The sequence below is a fragment of the Balaenoptera acutorostrata genome, chromosome 6 (assembly GCF_949987535.1).
Source record: "Balaenoptera acutorostrata chromosome 6, mBalAcu1.1, whole genome shotgun sequence".
NCBI classification, from domain to species: domain Eukaryota; kingdom Metazoa; phylum Chordata; class Mammalia; order Artiodactyla; family Balaenopteridae; genus Balaenoptera; species Balaenoptera acutorostrata.
Genome location: NC_080069.1, coordinates 7,950,077 through 7,970,170, shown reverse-complemented (window position 1 = coordinate 7,970,170; position 20,094 = coordinate 7,950,077). Strand labels below are relative to the sequence as shown.

Sequence of the window (20,094 nt, the reverse complement as noted above, 5' to 3'; positions counted from 1 at the left end):
GGTTCAGTAGAAGCGCCACCCGTACTGCTCCGGCTGGATCAGCAGGACACAACCTGGGGAGGGACTGGACCTGTCTCCCTGTGCTGGCCAAGACCTCCCCAGGGCCCTCTCAGCTACGGTCCCTGGTGCCTGCCATCCGGAACAGTTTCCCCAAACTTCCCTGCTGACTTCTTGGAAAGTGCTGGCTCCCCGTCCTCTTTGGAGAATTAACAACAATGGAACATTCTTATTTTAAAAGTCTACTATTTTATCTTTTTTATTGTCTGGAAAATTTTAATATTACCTTTAAAGCAAAATTTGCTTACGGTAAAAATTCAAATAATAATATTCAAATCATATAAAGTAAAAAAAAAAAATCCCACCCTTTAAAAACTTCATGAGATTTCTTGACAACCTGTTTCCTTTTCACAATTACCTTGCTGGGCTCGGAGGCTCAGCAAAACCAAAGGCTTGCCTTTGCCTGACCACCTAAAGTTCTCCTATTCAGCAACTTAATTTTCTCTATCTTCGTAAGACAATAAACTTTCCAAAGGCGGTTTGCTTCTTCCCCACCGTCTGCTCAGACTCACTCTCTCTCCACCCTTTACCCGCGACAATCAGCATTGGCCCAGCCTCCAGCGACCTCCTTAGGGGAGGAGCTCCGCACCCTCACCGCCTCTCCCAACGGCGAAACCCCACTCCCGCCTCCCAGGACAGAGCCCCGCACCTGTTTGGACAACGGAATCCCGAACCCCACCCGCGCAGGGCGAGCCCCGCCTCCTACGCTCACCGGGGGCGGAGCCCCGAGCTACCCACCCCCCGGGGGAGGAGTCTCGCTCTACCCACTCCCCACCTCCAGTCAGAGCCGCGCTCCCCTCACGCCGCCCCCGCCCGCCTACGACAGAGTCCCGCGCGCATCCCGGGGGCAACCCGCGCGCACGCCGGGCGCCGGGTCTTCCACGGCCCGCGCGGAGGCGGTCTGCGGGCCTCGCAGGCGCTGGGGTCCCGGGGTCTGCGGGCGGGGAGCCGGTAAGTCCCGCCGCGAGTCCCCCTGCCGCGTCGCGGGACCTGCGCGGGTGGGGAGGGGGCGGAGCGGCGCGTCCTCGGCGGTAGCGGGTCCCCCCGCCCCCCGTCGGAAATGCAGGGCTTTCCCCAGCTTTACCCTCGTCACCTTGTTACCGGCGTGAAAACTCAGTTACCGAACGTTTTAGAAGCGTCCCTCATGGAAACCCGCAGCCCGGGTTCAATTTTTCTTTTTTTTTGGCTGTTTACCACTTTTTAACATTCCCCCCCTCCCCGCCCGACCGAGGCTCCTGCAGTGACCGTCAGTCCCGTCTCTGCGCCCGCTTCTCCCCCCATCACCCCGAGAAGGCGCTGGGCAAAGCGACCATTTTAGACTCTCCCCGGGGCGGGGGCGGGGGCGGCGGTGACGCCCCCTCCTCCGTCAGTGTGGTCCGCTAGGCAGCCCCTTACCAGCCTCGCGCGGTTAACGAGCGTGCGCGGGGTGTCCCCTCGGGACCTGTGTCCCTGCGGCTTCTGATCTTTTAAGGCTGTGGTAGAGGCCGCTCGCTGCCCAGCTTTCCATTTCCATAAATAAACCCGAGAAAGAAACATGCCCTTGTGTCGAAAGATTTTAAGCATCAGAGGCATTTCAGAGGGGAGCTTTTCCGGAAGCTTCCACGGTGGGAGAGACAGGGCGCAGAGCTGGTTGAGGTTCAGGTCGGCTGCACGGTGGCCGGTCTTCCTGCAGCCCCGCAGTTTTGTCAGGAGAGCCTCTCGAGTGACTTGAAGGTCTGATTAGGGGCAGTTGTACTACATTTTTAGTGAGTCTAAAGCACCATCAAATTAAAAATACATATTATGGAACGTGCTGCTAATTAAACTCTGAGAAAGCATGGACTGTTAAGAGGCACCGCCATTTCAGAGATTTTAAAATATTACTTAGAATTACTGAAATGCAGTAGCTACCACTGTGCCAGGAAACTGCTTAGTTCTTTGGGTTTTCATCATAACTTGCAGTCTTGTGCAGGTGAGGAAACAGGTGGATAAGTAGGGTAAGGGTGGGGGGAATGCCTTCTGTGTCTTAGAAGCTGGGGTGCCGAGCACTCAGGCTCAAACACATGAATGCCTCCCGCACAAGCTCGCAGTGAACTTGGATGATTTGGGCAGGAGGAGATGGGGGTCACAGGTCACCCTACATCACGGTTAAAATGGAACCCCAGCTGTTTCTCAGTTACCAGGGATAATCTTCCCTAGGTAAGCCGGATGGGGCCTCTCCCTGATCTGACCTGACATGACCCTGTGTCTGCACCTGTCATGATTCTGAGCTCTGCATTGTTGTCACGTATGCCGTGCTGCTACTAGCAGGGTGGTCCTGGCAGGGCTGGATCTGCATCTGTGTCTGTGTCCCTTACAGCCTTCTCTACCTCGACCATCTCTCCACGGAAAGAGAGGAGATAAAGCAGCAGCAGTGGGCTGGAATGATTGCTTTGGGGAGGCAGAAGGAGGACAGAGAAAGCCTGGAGATGAGTTAGGGACCACAGTCCAGGAAACAAGTAACAAGGGTGGGCTCCCGTTCAGGCGGCCACAGGATCAAAGCGGAGGGCGCCTGTGGTGTGCTGCCTGGCACACTGTTGGTGCTGCCTGAAGAAAGGCGAGAGGGGATGGGACGGGGCAGCCGTCCTCGGGAAGCTGGCTCACAGCCTCCCGCACCGGGGCTTTCTCTTTGATCCGACCCCGCCTTCCCAGCCACGTTCCCTTTTTGGCCGTATATGCTCTTAAAGTTGATGGCAAAAAAAAAAACCCCAAAAACGGCTGCTTGGCGCTTGGCACCCATCAGAAATTCTAGAGAAACCAGCTAAGTCAGCGGCCTCTTTTCCACGTTTCTGCCTGCAGGGATGCCGGAGGGGCCGTCTGTGAGGAAGTTTCACCATCTGGTCTCCCCCTTCGTGGGGCAGCAGGTGGTCAAGACAGGGGGCAGCAGTAAGAAGCTGAACCCTGCCGGCTTCCAATCCCTGTGGCTGCAGGACACCCAGGTGAGTGCATCGTCTTCTGACGGGCTCGTTCCACAGCTCACCCCAGCGGGCCGACTCCATCAGCACACCCTGTACCGCCCCTAAATTTATCTCAAAACTTTCCATGCTGTCACTTCCTCGAGCCTGAGGCGAGCACGCTGGGACTCCACGCAGCTCCCCTTCTGACATTTCTCAGCCTCAGGTGAGCAGCACAGTGGCCTGCGGAACTATAAAAAATACATGTGCACGAGCTGGGTATTCACATTCAGCGTCTCGAGCGGTTGTGATGACTCCAGCAGACTCTCATGTGCACCTTTGTTTGGAAACCGTGTTTCATTCTATGGGGCCAGCAAGGAGGTGAGGAAAGAGCATAGCCTTCTGATCTGGGTTTCAGCCTGACTCATCTTTGCTCTGAGCATGAGTCAGAATTCCCTAAGGCAGCGGTCCCCAACCTTTTTGGCACCAGGAACCTGTGGTTTCGTGGAAGACAATTTTTCCACGGATGGCAGGGGCGGGGGGGGGTATGGTTCAGGCGGTAATGCGAGCCATGGGGAGCGGCAGATGAAGCTTCGCTCGCTCTTCCGCCCGCCGCACACCTCCTGCTGTGTGGCCCGGTTCCTAACAGGCCGAGGCCTGGCCAGGGACCGGGGGTTGGGGACCCCTGCCCTAAGGGGCTCGCAGAGCTCTTTGTGGTCTGACTCATGCCTCCCTCTCTGGCCTGCAGTTCACCCTGCCCCAGATCTCTCTCCAATCATTTTGAACTATCTAGAGCTCCTCTCACAGTCCTTCATGGTTGACGTGCTGCTGCCCTGCGTGGGCAGGTCTTCCTTTCTCTCCCAGCTCCACCCCCATTCCTGTCCCTTCATGTTACCATGGTAATTCCTGGTCTCCTTCTGGATTTAGCCTTGCCATCACATCCTCTGAGAAGCCTGCCCTGCCTTCTCTGGGTTGGAGAACAGACTCTGCTGTGCTTCCCGGGCACCCTATACCTCCTTTTGGACGCTCACTGCTGAATTTGTCCTGCCTGTTGAGTGGAGGAGACAAGTAAACAGGGCAGGGGCTGTGACCTCAGCAATATTGTATTCCTGGCACTTAACTGAGTGCCCGGCACTTAGGAGGCATTTGGTAATTGCCAGTAGAAAAACCAAGGATTTCTGCTGCTTCTTAGCTGTGTGCTCCTGAGCAAGTTACATAACCTCTTAGCTCTAGTGTCTGCTAGAATTGTAAAATGGGGATAAACACCTACCAGTTAAAATTGTTGAATTAAGCAGACTTTATGCCTGGCACATAATAGGTGCTCAGTAAATACTAGTTCTCTGTCTTCCACCTTGCCCTTCTCTCTCTCTCTCTCTCTCTCTCTCTCTCTCTCTCTCTCTCTCTCTCTCTCTCTCTCTCTCTCTCTCACACACACACACACACACACACACACACACACACACACACACACACACACACACACACACACACACACACACACACCAGGCTATAAAACCATTCTTGAACTGGAAGAGGTCTGTGAGAGGTCTGCTACACCTTCATGTGTGTTTTCTGCATTTGGAGGTGGGGCTCAGGGAGGGGGAGTGGTTAGCCCAAGCCGACGTAGCTAGCAAGGGACAGAGACTGGAGCACAGGCCCCCTGACCTCCAGGTCTGTGCTGTTCCCGTGAGAGCACCTGGACTCTTTGTCCAGACTGGCCTGCAGAGTTTGCAGGACAGGATTAATGTCCCTTTGTCTCTGGGTCCCAGTGGCCGGGATCTTAGCACCTGCCTTCACAGAGCTGGCTTGCAGAAAATATTTACTCACTAGCTGAGTGGACAGAAGAATGTGAGGCAAGGGAGCCTTGAGATGGATCTGGGCACTGGTTTCCCAGTAAACCAAGGCAGGGGTCAGTGTTGGGAGCCCAGAAGCCTAAGGGAGGTGGCCTTGGGGAGCTGCCTGGCAAGTGGGTCCCCATCAGTGGGCTCCCTTTCGGTGCCTCTGTCCGTGGGTCCTATTCTCAGGATCTGAGAGTTGAATTTGGAAGTTTGGACCTGTGTCCCTGAATGGGAAGCTGTTAGGTAACAATGAATGGAGGAAGGGAGCGTGTGATTAAGGCCCAGCTGAGGGCCTCGACATAGAAGAGGTCCTGTGGCCTGGAGAAAAAGCCTTCATGACGGAGATGGGACTTGAGCTGGACCTTGAAGGATGGAGGACTTAAGTGGGTCAGAAGGAGAAGAAAGGGCATTTCAGGTTTGAAAATCAGTTACAGATTCAAAAATGGAGGTGGGAGGGCTTCCCTGGTGGCGCAGTGGTTGAGAATCTGCCTGCCAATGCAGGGGACACGGGTTCGAGCCCTGGTCTGGGAAGATCCCACATGCCGCAGAGCGGCTGGGCCCGTGAGCCACACTACTGAGCCTGCGCGTCTGGAGCCTGTGCTCCACAACAAGAGAGGCCGCGATAGTGAGAGGCCCGCGCACCGCGATGAAGAGTGACCCCCGCTCGCCGCAACTAGAGAAAGCCCTTGCACAGAAACGAAGACCCAACACAGTTATAAATAAAAAAAAAAAAAAATGGAGGTGGAATGAGCAGGGTGGGCTCGTGAGGCAGAGGAAAATTGGCTCCACTCTGTGCCAGCTGTTTATCTGGCATGGCCCTTCACTGTCCTTCCTTATAAGCTCTCCAGTTTCTGTGTCAGGAATTATGTGTAATTGCTCATAACAGACTCAGAAGAGTGGCTTATACAAGTCAGGAGGGTTTTTTTCCGCCTTCCCATAATAGGAAGTCCAGAGGAGGCGGTCCAGGGTGGTGTAGGAGTGACACGATATCACTGGGGCCCAAGCTCCTGCTCTTCTCTCCCTGGGGTGTAGCCCTCATCCTCATGATGATGATGATAACATGGCAGCTGGTATTCCAGCCATTACATCCACGTTCTAGGCAGGAAGAAAAGGCAGGAGAGAGCTGGAAACTGGTTCATCCATTTTAAAGAGCTTTCCTGGAAACCACATTTGACCATTCCTGCACAATCTCACTGGCTTCCCCATCTGTAAGGGAGGCTGGGAGACGTAGGATTTTAGCTGAGCATGTTGACGTTCCTGAAATCAGTAGATTTGTTGGTAGGGAAGAGGGGAGAGAGGGATAGTGGGAGGCAGCCAGCAGTCTCTCCACACTTGGTCCCATATCATCTTCTCTTTTGTTTTAGCCTCTCATTTTGCAGAGCACACACTCCAGAGCTGCCTAAGAAAGCATTATGGGTGGGAGGTAAATATTGAGTCCTTTCCGCCTGTTAATGTTTCTGTCCCATCCTAGTCTGGGTGGGTGGGACATCTGGAGATCAAATCCCACTGCGTACTTAGACTTTATACCAGTCCTCCAATTAAAAAATATTTACAGCTTTACTGAGGTGTAATTCACATCGCATCCAGTTCACCCATTTCAAGTGTACAATTCAGTTTCTTGACACACAGTTGTGCAACCATCACGATAATCAACTTCAGAACATTTCATCACCCTCGAAAGAAGCCTTGTGCCCATTAGTCCTTTCCCTTTCACCCCAACTCTCCACCCCCAGCCCTAAGCGACCATTTTACTCTATTTTCTGTGCTACAGATTTGCCTTTTGTGGGGGCATTTCACATACTTGGAATCATGCCGTGTGTGACTGGCTTCTTTCACTGAGCATAATGTTTCGTAGGTTCATCCCTGTTGTAACCTGGTTCAGAACTTCATTCCTTTTAAATCCTGAATTCTCTGAGGGAAGGAGCAGAGACTCACTCATCTGTGTGGCCCTCAGCACCTAGCACACTGCCTGGCACGTTGTATAAACCCAGTTGACAATTAGAACTGAACTAACCATAGTGTCAGAGGAATTTAAAGAGGGACGGCGGAAATTGCCGTTGTTGGGAAGGGTGCAAGGGTCTCCCGACCTAGGCCTTTTGACCTGGTAAATGTTTTGACCTTGAGGGTCATCTGACAAATATTTTCATCAGCCTTATACCAACATGGGTGAAGTTGCATCGAGAAAGTGTTGTCTGGAGCAAACTCTCTTATGCCTACTTTATTCCTTGCTCAGGTTTTTATGTAAGCTCAGTTAAACCATTTCTGATGTGTGGCAGCAAACAACTGTGCTCACATTTGCAGTTAAGTTATTCTGGAATTATTTAGAAAGATAATGCCCTCTTTCGGGGAGAGGGCTTCAAAAGACTGCTCCAGTTGTTAATTTTTATACTAATTGACAAATTGGAGATCTCATCAGAACTGTGATCTTTAAGTATGTACCTTTGGTGGTCAAAGTATCACAGGCATTTCCATTATTAATGCCAGATGTTTCGGTTTTAATTCTTGGAAAGACTGCCTGAATTTCGGGTCTTGCAGAACAGGCTTATCCTGGAATCGGGCCATAAATACACATTACCTTCCAGGACTAGCAATATGAAAATAGAATACTCAGTAGCTGGAACATTCTTTTACACAGATTTTCTGTTTTCATTTTCTTCTACTGAAATCGTACTGATCGTCATTTTTTATCGTGAGGTCTCTTGTGGCCATTCCTTCTATCAAATCCAATTTCAGGGGGGTGGTGAGGGCTACAGAATTTTACAGTGGGTTGTCTTTAGCTGCTGTCAATTTGTGTGTGGTGTGTATGTGTATGTATGTTGATTATTTCTAACAAAGAAAAAGTATTATGAATTGAATACAGGAATGACAATTAGTATTTACTTATTAGCTAATTCATGAAAAAATTGGGAGTATTTCCCCTCAGGTATTCTAGGGTGGCCCTGCATCTAGCGTGCATCTATTTCATTGCTGATCTGATACTTCCACTTGCTTCTAATCACTTTGAAAACCATGTACTAAGTGCCCACACGACTGGAGCAAAAAGCAAAAGGCAAGTCCCAAATACTCACTCAAGCTGGGAAAGTTTCATGGAAGAGGCAAGAGGGGAGACATTTGCATTAGGATAAATGTCTGTATACACCTCTTCTAGTCTTCCCCTTTCTGGGTAAGACTCAGTCTGTTTTGACTGCAGTAACAGAATACCTCACACCAGGTGGCTTATAAACAACAGAAATTTATTTCTCGCAGTCTGGAGCATGGAAAGTCCAAGGTCAAGGTGCCAGCAGATTCAGTGTCTGGTGAGGACCCGCTTCCTGGTTTGTAGACAGCCATCTTTTTGCTGTGTCCTCATGTGGAAGAAGGGTTGAGGGAGCCCTCTGAAGTCTCTTTTATAAGGGCACTAATCCCATTCATGAGGGCTCTACCCTCATGACCTAATCACCTCCTGGAGGACCCACCTCCAGACACCATCACACTGGGGGTTGATTTCAACACATGAATTTTGGGAGGACACAAATAAGTCTATAGCAGAGCTTTAGATCATGTTCATCTTTTTCTAGGTCCATGGAAAGAAATTATTCCTTAGATTTGATCCAGATGAAGAAATCGTGTGCCCTGGCAACAACCCACTGTCAGCGCCTCTACACAAAGAGTGGAAGGAAGAGGCCGGGCACCACCAGGAAGTCTCTGACCAGTCCTCCGGGTCCCCAGGAGGAGACGATGCTGTCCCCAGTGGAGATGATGGCCTGCAGCGTTTGTGGGGAGACAGCCCTGCAGGAGGTGCCAAGAGGTGGCTGCAGGTCAGCTTTGGTTTGTTTGGCAGCATTTGGGTGAACGAGTTCTCCAGAGCGAAGAAGGCAAACAAGAGGGGTGACTGGAGAGACCCCTCTCCAAGGTAAGGCGTGGTTGAGCAGGCCGTGGGCTGTGAGTGTCGGCGGCTGTGCGGGGTCTGTGGGGTTCGCCAGGGCTCCACTGTGCGGGCCTGGGCCGGGCTCTGCGGGCACGCTGGGTGGTCTCCAGCAGCCCGCCGCCTAGGAGAGAGAACCCGCTTCTCTGCCCACTGAGATGGCAGGTTGACTGTGGTCTGCACCCAGAGAGGGATGGGGACCACCTGGCAGCTTAGAGAGCGGGGAGTACTTTCCCAACAAACACAGCCCTTGAGGCTGGGAGGCCTCTGAACAACATTTTATGGCTTGACTACTGCTCTCTGAATTTAGGGACAGAATTGCCCCAGTTTTCAGTCTGTTAATGTTGAGGAGAATATCAGTGCAGAAACCTCTATCCATGTTCAGGATTCTTTCCTTAGTGTAGATTCCCAGAGGAATCATTGCTGGTCAAAGAGAATGAATGTTCTTATGGTAGCACTGAGTTTTTTGTGTACTTCTTATCAATTTGTAGGGGCTTTCGGATCCTGTGTGTTACCCTCTGTGATGTGTGGTGCTAGTGTTTCCAGCCTGTCTGTGTCCTTTGATGGTGTTTGTGCCTTTAGGCATTCAGGATTTTTAGTTTGTATGTAGTGAGTGGTCGGTATTTTCCTTGATAGCTCTTAAGTTTTATCCTCTCGCTAAAGAAGGCTCCTTCTACCTCCAAATCAAAATACTTTTCTAGTTTCATAATTACATATTTTTTCATGTCCAGAACCTACAGTCTTTGTTTATGGTATGATGTAAGGCCAGTAAGATGCTTGGGACTATAAAAATAACTCAGAGAGGGAGTTCCCTGGCAGTCCAGTGGTTAGGACTCAGCGCTTCCACTGCCGAGGGCCTGGGTTTGATCCCGGGTCGGGGAACTAAGATCCCGCAAGCCACGTGGTGAGGCCAAAAAAAAAGAGAGAGAAAAAAAAAAAAACAACTCAGGCTGGCTTGAATGGTGAGATTTTTTTTGACTCACAGACAGTTGACCCTTGAACAACACAGGTTTGAACTGCACGGGGCCACTTACACGGGGATTTTTTCAATAGTAATATTACATTGCTACATGACTCACTCTGAGGTTGGTTGAATCCGTGGATACGGAACCGTGGATACAGAGGCCGGCTGTAAGTTACGTGCGCGGATTTTCAACTATTCAGAGGGTCAGCTTCCCAACCCCCAAGTTGTTCAGGGGTCAACCATAATTAGAAGTTCAGAGGGAGTGTGGGCTTTGGTGTTGACGCAGGTCCAAGCCTTTGGCTTCACATTCTTGTGATTCTCCTGACTTTGCACTTTGCCACATTGTTGGCTTTGTCCTTAGACCAGCAGCAGGAGACTCCTGCAGTTCCAGGCCTTATATCCACACAAGAAAAGAGGAAGAGAAGAGAGAGAGGGTCATTTCTAAAGTTCAGATGAGCAAGGAGAGCTTTCCCTGAAACCCCCAGGAAACCTCTCATGGCCCGAAGCTGGGCCTGTGGGCTGATTCCGGGCTCGGTCACCAGCCGGGGCGATTGGAACGCTCTTCCACTAACAAGGCTGGTCCCGCAGGCCTTCAAATTTATTGCCACACGGTGAACTCATGTCATTCACTTATATTTGAATCTCTTCCTGTCAAGTTATAACTCCTTCCATGTTGCATATTTTCTTTGGCTGCCGCGCCCCCTTTTTTTCTTTATTAGGCTTGCCTGAGTTTTATCTACTTTGTAGGTCCTTCAAATAAGTAATAATAGTTGTGTATACTATCCATATGGAAGAGTATTTCCTAATTTTTCAAGTCTTTGAGTATTTGGGGTCATCTTTTTGGGGTTTTTTTTGTTGTTTTAATTTTTTTATTGGATTACGATCAGGGTGGCAGCCTGTAAATTTTCTACTTTTGGCATCAAGATTTGCAGCCAAACACATAATTGATCTTTGCTTACATTTTGTGTACATAAATGAAGATAGAATGTTCATTAAAAGTAAAACATTCTGACAAAAACCAACCAAACAAAAAAAGAAAAACATTCTGTAAATGTTAAGAGCAGGTTATTGTTTTGATAGCTCAGATTTTCTCTGTTTTTGCTTATTTTTTTTTTGTTTAATATGCAAAACTTGGGAAGAGGAGCATTGAAGTCCCCCAGGCTAGTTGTGGTTTTATAGTTTCTCCTTGTCTTTCGTGTTTGTTTCTGTGTTTTGCTGCCCTTGCTCCCAGGCATCAGGGTCCCTGACTCTCAAAGGTTCTTTGCAGCTTCATTATTAAACAGTCCTGGACCCTCTCTCTGCCTTTAGCCCTAATTCTGCTTCTCTTGATGTTAACAGTGCCACTTCATGTTTGGTTGGCTCACCCCTGGTCTTTTTTCCACTTAGTTGTAGGTCTGTTTTTTCACTTATTTTAGGTATGCTTGTTATAAACAGTAAATAGCAGGCTTTTGTATCTCTTTAAAGTCAGACGCAAACTCCTTGTTTTGAAATGGGGTAACTGTGCTATTTGGATTTTCTTTCATTTGTAGTTTTATTGTCCCTTGTTTTCTTCTTTTCTGTTGGATTTATCACATTTCTTTTCTTCCTTTTTTTTTTTTTAATTAATTTTATTTTTGGCTGCGTTGGGTCTTCGTTGCTGCGCGCGGGCTTTCTCTAGTTGCGGCAAGCGAGGGCTACTCTTTGTTGCGGTGCGCGGGCTTCTCATTGTGGTGGCTTCTCTTGTTGTGGCTCGCGGGCTCTAGAGCGCAGGCTCAGTAGTTGTGGCGCACGGGCTTAGTTGCCCCGCAGCATGTGGCATCTTCCCGGACCAGGGCTCGAACCTGTGTCCTCTGCATTGGCAGGCGGATTCTTAACCACTCTGCAACCAGGGAAGTCTCTTTTCTTCCTTTTTTTTTTTAAACCTCTGTTAATTTGGAAGTACTGCTATTCATCTTTATTCCTTTGGTAATAATATTATCTTTAAATGATATCTGTTTTTTTCCGAGTTAATAACTATCAAATTTTTAATAGCATTAAATTAATAATCTTCTCCCTTATTATTAACACTGATATTTTGCTCACTCTCCTTCCCCCCTCCCTCTGAGATGAGACCTTTAAAATATTTCTTCTTCTGTACTTTCCTGTCATTTCTACCCCATCTCTTGTGTCTGCTGAGATAGTTTAGAATTTTAGTTCCAGATTGTTAATTAACTACATTGTTAGTTATGTATAATTAAATTAATTAATATTAAAAACACACTAATGGGGCTTCCCTGGTGGCGCAGTGGTTGAGAATCTGCCTGCCAATGCAGGGGACATGGGTTCGAGCCCTGGTCTGGGAAGATCCCACATGCCGCGGAGCAACTAGGCCCGTGAGCCACAGTTACTGAGCCTGCGCGTCTGGAGCCTGTGCTCTGCAACAAGAGAGGCCGCAATAGTGAGAGGCCCGCACATCACGATGAAGAGTGGCCCCCGCTTGCCGCAACTAGAGAAAGCCCTCACACAGAAAGGAAGACCCAACACAGCCATAAATAAATTAAATAAAAAATAAAAAAACAAACAAACAAAAAAAAAACGGTCTAGAACTGGCTGGATTCCTTATAAAAAAAAAAACAACAACACACTAATGTAGGTGTCTTTTTGTTCGGAGAATCTTTTCCTCACACTTGGATTACAGATGCATTGTTATGATTGCAGGCCACTCGGATCTCACAATAGACGTGACAGAGTCCAGTGCTAATCTTTCTATCCATCCTTTCCATCTCCCCTCATCTTGAGATCCTTGCTGATTTAATTTCCGTTGGGATGTACTTTTCCTTGAGTAATTACCTCAGGTACTATGCGTAGGTGTTTTTCTGAGTCCTGTTCCTCTCAAGCTGTCCCTTTACTTTCACATAAGATACCACCCAGGTCAGATACGTGAGTCTTGGAGTCCAGCTGCAGCCCAAGTCTCTCCCCTTACAGAGTAACCCGTTATTGCTTCTCAGGGTTCATGAGGTTTCTCCTGTGTCCCTGGAATTCAGGAAGCCCGGGGAGGGGCGGTGTGTGTGTGTGTCTTTCTTGGTAGGTCTTGCCTGGGACTGGGAGAGCTGCCTCCTTAGCGTCGGTTTCAATGCCCTCCGTCCTTCACAAGCCCTGCTTTGTGCCATAGCCACACCTCCTGAACTTGAGGCTTCTCTGTACGTCCCAAGTTGCCTTCTGCCAACACGTATTGTTATGATCAGAAAAAAGGAGAGAGTATACATTTTCTTTTAATTACTCCATTTGGCCGTGAGACTTTAACAATTCTGGCAGAGCCATCCCTTTTCTCCTCTGGGACCTTAGCTTCCCCAGATTATCCTGAGCGGAGTGGGAGCTGTGTGTGCACGTGTGACCTGATGCTACTGTCATAGCCCTGTGCACTGTGACCTCTCCTCTCTTCCCAGACTGGTCCTGCACTTCGGCGGGGGCGGCTTCTTGGCCTTCTATAACTGTCAGATGGTGTGGAGTTCCTCTTCCCCGGTGGTCAGACCCACCTCTGACATCTTGTCAGAAAAGTTCCATCGAGGACAGGCCCTGGAAGCTCTGGGCCGGGAGCAGCCCGTCTGCTATACGCTGTTGGACCAGAGATACTTCTCAGGCTTAGGTATGGCTGATGGCAGAGGGTGGTCCCACTGACCGACTTAATGAAAAAGTCCCTCGTCCAGGAGGCAGGAAACTGGCACCCACCGCAGGTGTCAGTGATGCTGGACGATCACCTGGGCTCCTCGGCTCCACTTCCCTCGTTTTTAAAATGAGGGAGTAGATCAGGCCATGTCTAACTTCTCTCCTACGCTAATTACATTATCAGTCGTAGTCGGCCTGATAGCCGCACTGGAGCATGACCTTCTAGAGTGCAGGGGTCACGTCCCCTCCATCCTTTTTTTTTTTTTTTTAATTTATTTTTTAATTTAAGTATAGTAGGACAAACGCAGACCCTGCACCCAGAGGAGCACAGGCTTCCAGGAGTGGCCTTTGGGGTAAATTAGCAAGAGAAATGCTGTGTAACCGGCTGTTGTTACAAACGATAATCAGAACAGCCGACATTTTTCAGGTGACTCCACTGTGCCAGGTTCGTGGGTTCATCCTTACTGCTCTTCCCCAGGATGGCCACTTACTAGTTTTCCCTTCATTCAGATGAAGAAACGAAAGCAAAAGACACATTGCTCTAAGGGCACAGCTGAGATATGAAGCAGGTAGTCTGCTGGCGAATTGTAGAGAGAAACTGTGTGACTGTGAAGCTCTTGGAAAGAGCAGCCTTTTCACCCGTCCGTCCATCTGCTCCACACGGGCCGAACGCCTGGCCTCCACCGAGCCCCTTCTCTCCTGAAGGAGAGTGTTGTTAGCGACCCAGCAAGCATGGACTCAGCCCCCTGGAGCTTAAGATAGACTGTGATAAATGCCTGGTAGAGGTTAAAGAAAGTGCACTGTTGGGACATTTTGAAGAAACCTACTGATTCTGGACGGAGAGGTCGAGGTTGACTTCACAGCAAATGAGGCAGGAGTAGGAAAGTAATATAGTAATACCTCCTAAACACTTTCTATATTTCAGGCGTCATGCTTGACATTTTAATTAATCATAACAGCTAGTATTTATTGATTCCCCTCTACATACCAGCACGGTGCTCAGCATTTGTATGTGTGTGTGAGAATTCTCATTTACTGCCCACGAAAACCAGGGAACCTCCCCCGCGCTTTATAGACCAGGAAACGGAAGCCTCAAGAAGGCAGGGAATTCACCAGGGTCAGGTAGCCGGGATTCACAGCCAGGCACTCGGGTCCAGAGCCCCTCTTGTTAATCTCTTTGCTGTAACATGGGCCACGTGTGAGTTTTATGTCATTTCGTCTTCACAACAACCTAAAGGGTAAGTGTTAGCAAATACTTCGCAGACGGGCTGGCTGATTCAGTACGTGACTTGCCCGAGAGCTTCTCAGCCGCGCTGGATCTTCCTGAGATGCTCCCCGCTGCCGTCGTATCAGCTGTGCTCTGTTTTGTTAATTTTGTGGCCAGCTTTCCTTATGGATGTGTCCTTTTTCCTTCCCTTGTCCCCTCCCTGCCTTCTTCCAGGGAACATCATTAAGAACGAGGCCCTGTTCAGAGCTGGGATCCACCCACTTTCTCCCGGCTCACTCCTGGGTCTTCCTCGCCTCGAGGCCCTGGTGGACCATGTGGTGGCCTTCAGTGCAGGCTGGCTGCGGGGCAAGTTCCAGGGCAGACAGCAGCACACGCAGATCTACCAGAAGGAGCGGTGCCCTGCTGGGCACCAGGTCGTGAAGGAGGCACTGGGGCCTCCGGGGGGCTTGCAGAGGCTCACGTGGTGGTGCCCCCAGTGCCAGCCCAGGTTGTCACCGGATGAGCCAGAGCAGGTGGAGCCCCCCTAGGGCGCTCGGGCCCCTTCTCCACAGAGCCTTGCCCTTGAGGGACCGTGATGCCTGAGTGTCGCCAAAGGGGTTGTGGGCAGGGTTTGGGACTGGGGACAGGAATTGGGGGGGTGGGGTCGGGATGCCAGTACTGTTGGTGTTCATCTCACCGGAGTTCAGGCTGAGGCAGTTTCCACAGGGTCCGATTTTGTTCTTTTCTAGTTTTGGTTAATTGTTTGGTTATCTAATTCCACCACTGTTGACAGATGAGGCAAATCGTGATGGCAGTTAAGGGGAAACCTCCCGGAATGACAGTGGGGCAAGGAAAACGAGAGCCAGTGGAAGAGAGCTGCGCCAGCATTGCTTTGCAGGTGTTTGGTTTGGTTTGGTTTTGGTTTTGAAACATTGGCTGGTGTTAAGACCCTCCATTTGAGAACCAGGAAAAGGAAATTATCCTTCTTGGTTCCCCAAGAGGGATCCAGGGATGAGGAGGGAGTAACAGGAGAGCAGTGCTCGGATTCAGCCTCCTGCCTGGACCCTTCCCACGGGACGGAGACGCCAGGAGAAGGAGGGGAAACGGGGGGACCAGGGAGCTGGCCACCTTCCCGTTGTGTCCATGGGCTTTAGAAAAAAGCGACTTGTTTCCTCCCCAAGGTGATGTGTTTGTGACTGTTGACGTGCTCAGCAGTGCAGGAATCCAGGTTGTTAGCAAAACCTAGAAGAAACCAGGACATGAAAATAAAGCTCTTTGTTACTTTATGTTGTCATCTTTATTTGGCAGTAAAGGTTCTTTCACCGTACGTAACGGAGCTCTTTGTGGAGGTGCCGTTGAGGACTTGTTGGGTTGGTTGGATGGATCCATTTAAAAGGAGCAGGTCAGGGAGAAGGGTGCACATGCGCCCTTACACCTGTCTGTCTGAAGTCACCGGGAGTTGTCCACAGCGGGGAAAGCCACCTTATGGCAGGCATCAGCTCAGGGCCAAGATGGTACCCAGGCAGGCCATTTCCCGTAAGTCAGCATCTGCCGGGGTCTGGAGTACAAGAGGGGGGAGGGCTGGACAGGCGTCACAGCCTGCGTGCGGGTGGACACCCACTGCGATCGGTAGGAACGGGGAAATGCTGTTGCAGTTGCTGAGGAAAGCACCGACAGGACTAGAGACAGCCGTGGGTGTGGAAAGAAGAAGAGATGGGAGGGTCACCATGGTGATGGGCTCATACGCATCATCTGACTGGATGTGGGAACGAGGGAGGGAGGGGGCTGAGAGCTGGAGGAAGCTGCCCCCACCTCGCCATTGAGACAGAGAGTCACGGGAGCTGAGCAGGTTCCGTGAGGAGACAGACCCTGAGTGCTGAGCTTGAGGCACCTGCACCCAAGTGGGGGGACAGCACAGCCAGGAAATGGGCCTGGCTCCCCGCAAGTGCAGGCTTGCAGGTATGGATTTGGGAGCTTTCCTCAGAGCTGAGGGTCGGTTCGAGAAGGTTAACAAGGCGATCATGTGGCATGAGAAGGATGGAGATCACAGGGGAACCTTTAGAAGGTCTTTTGTTCAAGGGGCAAGAGAAGACAAGCCAATGGAAAATCAGATAAAACAGGAGGAAGGAACTTCGGGGGGCAGCCAGTGGTGCACACGTCGGAGAAGAGGCCTTCGAGTTTGACGGTTGGTCAAATTTGAGGTCATGACCTCAATTTGGTCGAATTTGAGGTCATGACCTTAAAGAGCCATTTGTGCGGAGTGGCAGCCAGTCTGCAGGGGCTGAGGACTGGGTGGGAGCCCAGGGGGCAGTGAGTGTGCTCTGCTCTTCAAGAAGGTTGTCCTTGAGGGACTTCGCTGGTGGTCCAGTGGTTAAAACTACGAGCTCCCAATGCAGGGGGCCCAGGTTCAATCCCTGGTCAGGGAATTAGATCCCACATGCATGCTGCAGCTAAGAGCCCACATGCCACAACTTAAAAAAAAAAAAAAGATCCAGCGTGCCGCAACTAAGACCTGGCGCAGCCAAATAAATAAATATTTTTTTTAAAAAAGGTTGTCCTTGAAAGAAATGAGAAAGGGGGTCAGGGAGGGAGAGTGATGAAAGGATGGATGTGATGTGAGGATTCGTTTGTGATCAGGTGAGGGGAAACCAGGAGGGAGAGAGACACCAGCGCCAGCACTTAGAGATGCCTGGGCTCCGGTGGGGAAAGAAAAGTAGACCCAGAGAAAACCAGCTGGCACAGAGTAGGAGTGGGGAGGTTTGTAACAGCTACGAGGGGAAGTTAGAGCTGCTTAGGGCTTAAGGGAAGGTTATAGAGCCACACTAGAGACCAGAGTAGTCGCTCCATTTCCCAACTTTGTCCAGCAGTCTCCAGTAGCTTAGGGTCAAAAACAAAGAGGGTTGCTGGATGAACCCACAGTTGAAGGTCGTCAGGGTATGAACAGTAGAAGGCCAAGAGGGCAAAGGGGAATCCTTATTAAGTTGTTTAAAATTATTTTTAAAAATACATCAGAAGATTCAAGCCATACAGAAGATTATAGAGCAAGACATGGAAGAATAATCCTCAGTCTCCTCTGTCCTCTTGGGAGCTGACTTATCATTTCTCTGACTTCAGTCTGTGTTGGGGAAAACAGCAGCACCTAGCAGTTGAGTTGTAAAGGCTGACGGCCGCACCATGAGTTCTGCATCGGAACTGCATAGACTGGGTTCCGCATGGAAGCAGCGGGGACGCGGAAACGTGGATTGCCAGCGGAAAGCACAGCTACTGCAGCCCTCTGCGAGGTTATCGTTCATCCTGGCAGGAGGCTCTTGGCAGAAAGTCTCAAGTTAGTTCTGCAAAGGGGAAAGGCAGGGATAGCAGAGGGACTGAATGAGGGTTAAGAGAAGAGGATGGTGGTACAGAACCTACAGGGCTGGTGAGGTGAACAGTGGGAATGACTCCTGTGGCCTGCGTCCCTGTTGGACGTAAGGAAAGGCTGCAGTTGAGGGATGGGGTACAGAGTCAGCGAGTCCCGGTTTCACTTAGAAGAGAGAGAGGTGAGGCATTTGGACTCAGCAGATGCCAGGGTTAAAGAGTTACTTATGAGCTGGAGTTTCATGATAACTGACGTTGTAAAAAACTTGCAATTTTGTGTGAGGTTTCAGTGGCCTTAGCCATCTAATAAATATTTTTTAATGCCTCCTAACTAGTTCTGGGAATACAATGATAAACAAGACAAGAAAACTTCTATACTAGTAGGAGGAGGCCGGCTTGTTACAACAGAGTGTTAGAAGCATTTTAGTAGGTTATTGTAAAGCACTTTTTTGGGGGGGTGGGCGGGGAGGTTGGATAAGTGACTGCCTGTCTGTGTTCTGAAAGTTCCAGTACAGCCCCTATTTCAAGCCCTGATATTTAATAAGTAATGGAGACTTCTTAAGTGGCAAGTACTGTGCCAGGTGCCCTGTTTAGACGCCGTCCCTGACCTTGAGGGGTTCAAGGTGAGGTGAAGAGTCACAAGGGTGATTAGCGTACACAAAGTTCAGGATGAGAGTGACCACTGAACATCATTGAAGTACTGAGGTTTGTGGAAATACCACCAAAATAAGAATAAGCAAGCGAGGCCCTTTATTCAGAGCTTGCTATAGCAAGGGCATCAGCCCCCGTCACTTGCATGTGGCAGAAACTCAGAGGCAGGCAGGGAGAGGGAAGGATTTTATCTTGAAAGGCATTTCCTTCGTGCAATTTAAAATCGAAAGAAGGGAATTTTTTTTACGGGATCCTTTTAACAGGCAGGGGAGTGCTAAAACTCTTAGCTTGATGTCTTCTGGCCAAAAGCAGTAGGCAAGTAGAGATATAAAGTTATAACTTGACAGAGTTTTAAAAAGGACCAAACATCAGATACAATGAAAAGAAACTGTAGGTAAATGAGTCATTTCTCAGTGAAGCTCCCTTCAGTCTGTTTTTCTGTGTTGCCAGACTGGACTCATGGAACCAAAGTCTAGAAGCCCACAGGGCCTCACCTTAAGCTAATTAAAATCATAATACCTTATAAAATAAAATCGAAAGACAGATTACTTGAGATTACTCAAGCTGTTACATTGGAATGGATGGAGAGAGAGAGATGGGAAACTGACTTTTAACAGTTTGAGAGAGAAGGTGGGGCTTGAACCTGGATGGAGCAGAGAGGAGAGATTAAGAGGAGGGATGTTTGTTTCTTGGATTCCAGAGAATTGATGAATGACTCACAAAGGGCAGGTGTAGGGAGAGCAAGGAGGAGTTAGGGATGACATTTGGATCTTATAATTAGGCAACTGGGAGGCTGTTAACTGCCATTCGCAGGAGAAGCAGTCTCAATGGGAGAGAGATTCCAGTTAGGGCAATGTTAAGTTTGCAATGCTGAAGGGACATCAAAGAGTTGCACTGTTCTGGAGGCTTGGGGGTATGTGAGCAAACAAAACAAAAGGTCTGTCGTCATTGAACTTACATTCTAGCAAGGAGAAACAGACACTAAACATCGTAAGTAAACTAGTTTATATCAGAACGTGATCAGTACTGAGATAGGCTGCGACCTGAGACCCTTTACTGTAGTTTTGCACCTGGACAGATGAGCAACAGAATACAAAGAAACTATAAGGGACTAAAAATAACTGCCTGCGTGGGCAGTTGGGGCAAATTATCAACAATAAGATACAAAAAGACCAAAACCCAACTGGCACTTCCGAGGTGCCAGGAACAAAAGCAGGTACTACATGATCCCTGCACACAGTACCACCAAAGGGGTGGGCAGACCACCTAAGCCACCCCTCCGGCCCCACCCACCACCCACTGATCTGCCTCTACCTTCCCCCCATTTACGGGACAAGCTCGCCCCCCTTCAGAGAGTGAGCAAGGGAACCTGTTACTTGTCTTCACTCCCTGGAGTCCCAGTAACGCCTTGCCTGAATTCCTGATCTGGCTTCATCAATTTCTACTGACTGAAGAGTCCAAAGACCTTAGTAACAATAGGACGGGAAGAACTAGAGCAGGCTGGGGCGTCAGCAGTGGTGAGGGCGGGGCAAGCTGTAGTATAAAACAGTGTGATGGGGTGGACCTAAATGAGAAGGTGAGAG

At 49.6% G+C, this 20,094-nt stretch overlaps 1 protein-coding gene across 1 annotated transcript; it reads left to right on the top strand.

Moving 5' to 3' along the window:
- Positions 1-862: 862 nt before the first annotated feature.
- NEIL2 (nei like DNA glycosylase 2) lies at positions 863-15,792 on the top strand. Its single transcript, XM_007192681.2, has 5 exons — positions 863-1,008; positions 2,875-3,014; positions 8,365-8,699; positions 13,080-13,279; positions 14,741-15,792. The coding sequence occupies exons 2-5, from the start codon at positions 2,877-2,879 to the stop codon at positions 15,052-15,054; spliced, it is 987 nt and encodes a 328-aa protein (XP_007192743.1). The 5' UTR covers positions 863-1,008; positions 2,875-2,876; the 3' UTR covers positions 15,055-15,792.
- The last annotated feature ends 4,302 nt before the right edge of the window (positions 15,793-20,094 follow it).

Coding starts and splice junctions, on each gene's coding strand:
- NEIL2 (XM_007192681.2), top strand. CDS start 2,877: ATGCCGGAGGGGCCGTCTGTGAGGAAGTTTCACCATCTGGTCTCCCCC. Junction 3,015..8,364: donor TGTGGCTGCAGGACACCCAG/GTGAGTGCATCG, acceptor ATCTTTTTCTAG/GTCCATGGAAAGAAATTATT. Junction 8,700..13,079: donor TGGAGAGACCCCTCTCCAAG/GTAAGGCGTGGT, acceptor CTCTCTTCCCAG/ACTGGTCCTGCACTTCGGCG.